General features: G+C 42.4%; 1 protein-coding gene across 3 annotated transcripts in view; it reads right to left on the reverse strand.

Moving 5' to 3' along the window:
• LOC148349759 (progesterone receptor-like) overlaps positions 1 to 4,036 on the reverse strand; it is a 40,384-nt gene extending 36,348 nt beyond the window's left edge. For 2 of the 3 annotated variants that reach the window (XM_088321702.1, XM_088321701.1), the window contains exon 1: positions 2,779 to 4,034. In XM_088321702.1, coding sequence (XP_088177828.1) covers positions 2,779 to 3,719 — 941 coding nt within the window. In that variant the 5' untranslated portion in view covers positions 3,720 to 4,034. Of the gene's footprint in view, positions 1 to 2,778 lie in introns of all 3 variants that reach the window. The other variant, XM_088321703.1, reaches the window with a different exon arrangement.
• Between the last annotated feature and the right edge of the window lie 2,104 nt (positions 4,037 to 6,140).

The following is a 6,140-nucleotide window of genomic DNA, read 5'->3' on the forward strand; positions in this document are numbered from 1 at the left end:
ACGCGGCGCTACAAAGTATTAATTCAATGGGGCTGAATAATTTTGCACACCAAATTTTTCGTTTTTTATTTGTTGAAAAAGTTTAAAATATCCAATAAAATATGTTCCACTTTCTGATTGTCTCCTACTTATTGTTGATGCTTCAGAAGAAATTACAGTTCTATATTTTTATGTTTAAAGTCTGAAATGTATCGGTCACAGAGTTCAAGGGGGCCAAATAGTTTCGCGAGCCACTGCAACTACTTTTTGCTCCGGCCTGGACGTGCATTTTTTTTTTTCAAACCAATACGGCCCGTGACTCAAAAGGTTTGCTGACCTAAAGACACGATTCTTTTTTTGACATAATTTATCCCTGGCCGGATCTGGCCCGCAGGCCGTGTATTTGAAATGCCTGCTTTAGAGAAAGGAGACAAATAAGAACATCTTAACATTTTTACTTAAAATTTTGTTTTAGGTTGTTATGTGGGGCAGCACGGCGGCACAATTCTGAGGTCGTGGGAACCTCCTGCGTGGGTTCAAATCCAGCTCCCGGCCTTACTGTGTGGAGTTTGTATGTTCTCCCCGTGCTTGCGTGGGTTTCCTCCAGGCACTCCAGTTTCCTCCCACATTCCAAAGACATGCATTTCAGGTGAATTGGCCGGTCCAAATTGTCCCCAGGTGTGACTGAGCGCGTGAGTTGTCTGTCCCCGTGTGCCCTGCGATTGGCTGGCAACCAGTTCAGGGTGTCCCCTGCCCACTTGGACTTGGAGCCTAAACCCAGATTTGAGAAGGAAATTAATTTTTTTTAGGTGAAGTGTTTAAGGAGTATGTTAGGAGCAGGGTTGGGTAGGGTTACTTTAACTGGATTACTTTCAATTGCTTTTGGATTACTCCAATACCAAATATGCTAATAAAAGACAAAAGAAACGAAATATGAATAAAATTACTAAATTTTGTGCAGGCTTGGGAAGTAACGGAATACATGGAACGGCAAAAATGATGTTGGCAAGCCGATTGGATTTATTTTCATTTTGTTTCTGTCGCATTTTATGTTAGTTTTGCTAAAGATCAAAGAGATCAACGCCAGGAGAGAAAGGTTACCACGTGTTGTGAGTCATAATTTTATTTGCATTTAGTTTATTTTGTCTTTTATTAGCATATTTGGTATTGGAGTAATCCAAAAGTATTTGAAAGTAATCCAGTTAAAGTAACCCTACCCAACCCTGGTTAGGAGTCACAAGATTGGATAGATTGAGAAATGAAATTGTGAGAGACAGAACTGGAGTAGTGGAACTGAGCAAGCGTGTGGATAAGAGTGCTCGGTTGGTTTGGACACATGGAGAGGATGCATAAGGAGCGAATGTTGAAGAGGATCTACAGAGCAGAAGTAAATGGAAGGAGACCAATAGGAAGGCCGCGATAAACGTGGATGGATGGGGTTATGAGTGCACTGCAGGAAAGAGGTCTAAGTCTAGTGGAAGCTAGAGCTCTTGTTGGTGATAGGAATGAGTGGAGAGGTGTTGTAAAAGGATAGTGGGATGTTTGGACACGTTTTAAGGGATGGGCAGGGCACCTGTTTGATGCGGCAGGGGTCAACCAGTGTAAGCTGTCAGGCCCTGCTGTTGAACAAAAGAGTGTGTTGTGTCACCCTGACCCGAGTGACATGGCCATTTTCTTGCTTCCCGTTTCGTCTGGAGGGACGAAAGCATGACCAACTTAGGTGCCTAACTTGTTTGGGTATCTGGGTTGGCCATGGTCCAAAAATGTCGATCGATATCGATATCTCTCTCTCTCTATATCTATATAGATCTATATAGATCTATATAGATCTATAGATAGATAGATAGATCTTTTGCTATTTTTTTCCTTTTTTGTTTTCTTTGTTACTGTATGTGTTTGACTGCTGTAGGTCACGTCACGCCTCTTGAGGGATGTGACCAAGGTAGATAGATAGAATTAATAACTGCATCGGACTGCATTTTAAAGTAACATACCTGTCAACCTGTACGGTTTTGCCGTACAAAGTACGTTTATTATGCATTTTAAGATGTGTACAACGTACGAGAAAATCTGTACGGAAAAACGCAAATTTCTCAATTATGGGTACCATCCGCTATACACCACGAAACGGCCAATCAATCAAGTCAAACGAGTTCGCTGCGGTAGCCTCAATCTCGGTATCTTTTTTTTCGTAGCAAACTAAGCGAGTGGTTTGATGGCGTGAAAGGAAGTCTGTCTCTTTTTAGAGAACCGGCTTTTTCGGCTCAACTCATTCAAGAGAGCCGCCTCTCTAACGTGTCACTTTCTTTGATGCATTATATTACGAATTATTATGTTGTATAAAGAAGTTTAGAAAAATGCAAGTATAAAAGGAGAAAATGGAAAAGACAGGTTTGTGGTTATCCCTTTAATCAGTATATTACCAACAATAATTTAAAGCTGAAAATGAATAAATAATTTGAATAAGAAATTGTATTATTCTACTTAATTATATTTGCATGTATTTTTTCTTCTACAGTAAACTTCCAAGCTACTAATTGTTTTACTTTTCTTATACTAAACCTCATTCATGTCGAGCAACTCAGGATCTCACAACAAAATGTTAATTAACAATATATATGATATAACAAAACACATGTACAATATAACATGTTAAACAACATGAATAAACACGTTTGGAAAAAAAATATGGTGTAAGATTATTTTGTATTTTGTCTGGGAAAATACGACAGTTTGTAAGGGCATGGAGCCGTTTAGGTTGACAGGTATGAAGTAATCGTCCCAACCCTGTTTTTTTACCTGGAGTCGTCGGGGGCCATCAGCAGTTCTCCCACTTTAGATTTGACAAAGTTGGTGTTCGAGTTTGGGGCAATCAACATCCCACTGGCTGGGTACCAAGGCTCAGATGTTCCGCTGTTCCTCTCGAAAGGCTCGAACATGGCGCTGGTGTTCGGTGTCGGAACGCTCTGCCAGCCCGCAGCCCCTTCAAACTGAGCCCCGTACCTGTTGCCGCAGCCGTCGTAATAAGTATGGCCAAACGGCTCCAATTGGTAGCCGATGGCTTGCTCATAACTCGACGACGACGCCACCGTTTGTTGGTACGGTCGAGGCATCGACTGTGGCGGCGGTCCGTGCGTCATGGACGGCGTGAACACACTCGTCATGTGGTCCATTTGCGGAGTCTGTCCCAGGGAATAGTCAAAAAAAGCCGCGGGTACCAGGCACTGCTGAGGCAACGTCGCATCCAAACTTTGGAGCATAGCGGACGGCCACCTGTACTCGGCGGCCCCCCCTTGGTCCAAGTACCCGAAGGACTGGAAGTGGTCGCCGTCGTCACTTGAGCCCGTGGGGAGCCCCAGAGACACCGAGAGAGCTTTGCAGAAGTCGCGGGCTGTGGCCGTGATGGCAGCGGGGCCAGGTTCGCCTACGAGGCACTTGCTCTGGATAGATTCCGCTCGAGGTTCTGCCGCTACCTGAAAGTTTCGATGGCCGCTGTCGTGAAAGTTCGCATCACCAACTTCCCGCATTTGTCTTGTCCCCCCACCGGCGGCGTTTTGGGCAAAAACACGACTTGGAATCACGTCCCCGCCAGCGGCTGCTTGGTCCCCTGCTGGCCCAAACGTGCTGCTACTTTGGCTCATTGCAAAGCGTGTGCGTGGGTTATGGGTTAATTTGTTTTGATTGCACTTTAAACAGAAACTCCCCAATTTCGATATATAATGACAATAAAGGTTAACCATTCAATTGTTAATCCTTAACAATTCCGAAGAGCAATTTATGAAGTTCCTCCACCTGGATGAATGAAGTCACGTCCTTTTTTGACCCTCGCCCTAGAAAATGTGTCAGAATGATCTCACCCGAAAAACAAAAATCACAAGTTGTTGCTAACCGCCGCTCCAGACAACTAAGTGGTGTGCAACTGAAACGTGTTTGGTAGACAAAAGTACCGATGAAGATATTTTTGAGACCCTCGCTAGTGCAACGCACACAAGGCGATCCTTTGAATCAAAGGCACATCCACTGTGCGTTCTTGCCCAATTCCCAAGTGGAACAAAGTGGGCAGGGCACCCGAATACGCGTGTACGTCTTTTCAAGGTTGCATTCAGGAGAGGGCAAATAAAGGAATTGACATTTTTTTTCCACTCATCATCCATCCATCCTTTATCCGCACCGCTTATCCTCAGTAGGGTCGCGGGGGGCGGGGTTTGTGGCTGCTGGAGCCCTTCCCAGCTATCTTCAGGCAGTGGGCAGGGGACACCCTGAACCTTGCCAGCTAGTCGCAGAGCACACAGAGACAGACAACTCACTCACGCATTCACACCTAGGGACAATTTGGACCGGCCAATTAACCTGAATTACATGTTTTTGGAATGTGGGAGGAAACTGGAGTGCCTGGAGGAAATCCACACAAGCACGGGGAGAACATGCAAACTCCACACATGAAGGTTTGATCCTATGACCTCAGAACTATGTTGCACACGCGCGAACCACTGCACTGCTGTGCTGCCCTCCACCCGTCATATACAAGGTTATTCATGCATATTCAGATCAACATCTTTAACAAACAAATGACCAAACAGAAGGAGATACAGCATGTGTGGGAGCACAACAAAAGACAGGAAAAAAATAGAGAGGGTAATCAAAACAGCACGAAAGATCATCGACTGCTCTCTGCCCAGTTAGAAGACATTCCCGGCTTGCGATACCCTAGCACAGCCATCTCTTTCACCTGTTGCTCTCTGTTTGGCGCCACAGATCCCTTAATACAAAGACAATAACAGTCTCACAAACAGCTTCTTTCCCAGGGCCACCACAACCGCAATTAGCGCACATAATTGTAAAAATATATCTTGCACAAATTTGGGGTTTATTTCTCTTTTTGATGTGACCATATAAAACTGTAAAATAGTATACTATTGTACAAAACTGTTTTCTCTTTAAAGTCTTTATTACATGTTTTTTCCCCTGAAGTGCCATGCCTAATTTTGTTGCATACAATGTTTCACAACGTTGACATCAATGACAATGAAGACAATTTTATTCTAAAAAAGATTAAAAAGCTACAGCTTATCTTGGTCTCATACCAATCAAAACACTTTTCACATTAATCATTTCCTCTAATCACATTTTTACAACAAGGAATTTTAGACCACATCTCATCATCACACAATACAAATAATCATATAAAATAGCAATTCAAATCAACATAATCATGTATATATATATATATATATATATATATATATATATAGAAGGTGGCTGGGATGGGCTCAAGCACCCCTGCGACCCTACTGAGGATAAGCGGTGCAGATAATGGATAAATATATATATATATATATATATATATATATACCGTATTTTCCGCACTATAAGGCGCACATAAAATCTGATTTTTTTTTAAAAAGCTGACTATGCGCCTTATAATCCGGTGCGCCTTATATATGGATCAATATTGACTTTCAAGGTCTCGCAACTAAGAGAAGCAGCCACGACTCCATTTTTCGCGTAGAAGAAGTGCGCTGTGCATACTGGGAAATATCAAAGAACGATTCTCTTTTATTTGTGCGTTTGTATAAAGACCCTGAAATGGCTCCTATTAAGAGACAACGCAGAGTTTAAACTCAAGGCGATCAGTCACGCAGTAGAACACGAAAATAGAGCAGCAACAAGTGGAGGAAGTATGAGGATAAGCTGCGCCAAGTAAGGAAGACTAAACAAAGTTTCTGTGGCAATAAAAGCAAGATGGCCACAGTTAGAGGACACACTTGAACAGTGGGTTGTTGAACAAAGAGCAGCAAGTAGAAGTGTCAGTACAATAACTATTTGAATGAAGGCAACAGCGCTGGCACGGGAACTTAACATTAAATAATTCAGAGGTGGTCCTACTTGGTGTGTGTTTACGTTTTACATTTTACAGTTATAATGTTATTGCTTTACTGTTTTGCACTTGTTGTTTTTGCACATTACGAGTGTCACTATATTGCGATTGCACTAACGTTTAATTTACCATAACAGTATCAGACGTTTTTTTGCATGTTGACTAAATGGAGGAAAAGTAAAATGTTATGCCTTGCTGTTGTTCAAAGATGTTAAAGATGTGTCACAAAAATGCTTTACCTCAGAGAAAATAATAAAACAGCTGTTTATTCATTTTGGAGTGA

The sequence above is a fragment of the Urocampus carinirostris genome, chromosome 17 (assembly GCF_059441175.1).
Source record: "Urocampus carinirostris isolate Australia breed hairy pipefish chromosome 17, RoL_Ucar_1.0, whole genome shotgun sequence".
Classification (NCBI taxonomy): domain Eukaryota; kingdom Metazoa; phylum Chordata; class Actinopteri; order Syngnathiformes; family Syngnathidae; genus Urocampus; species Urocampus carinirostris.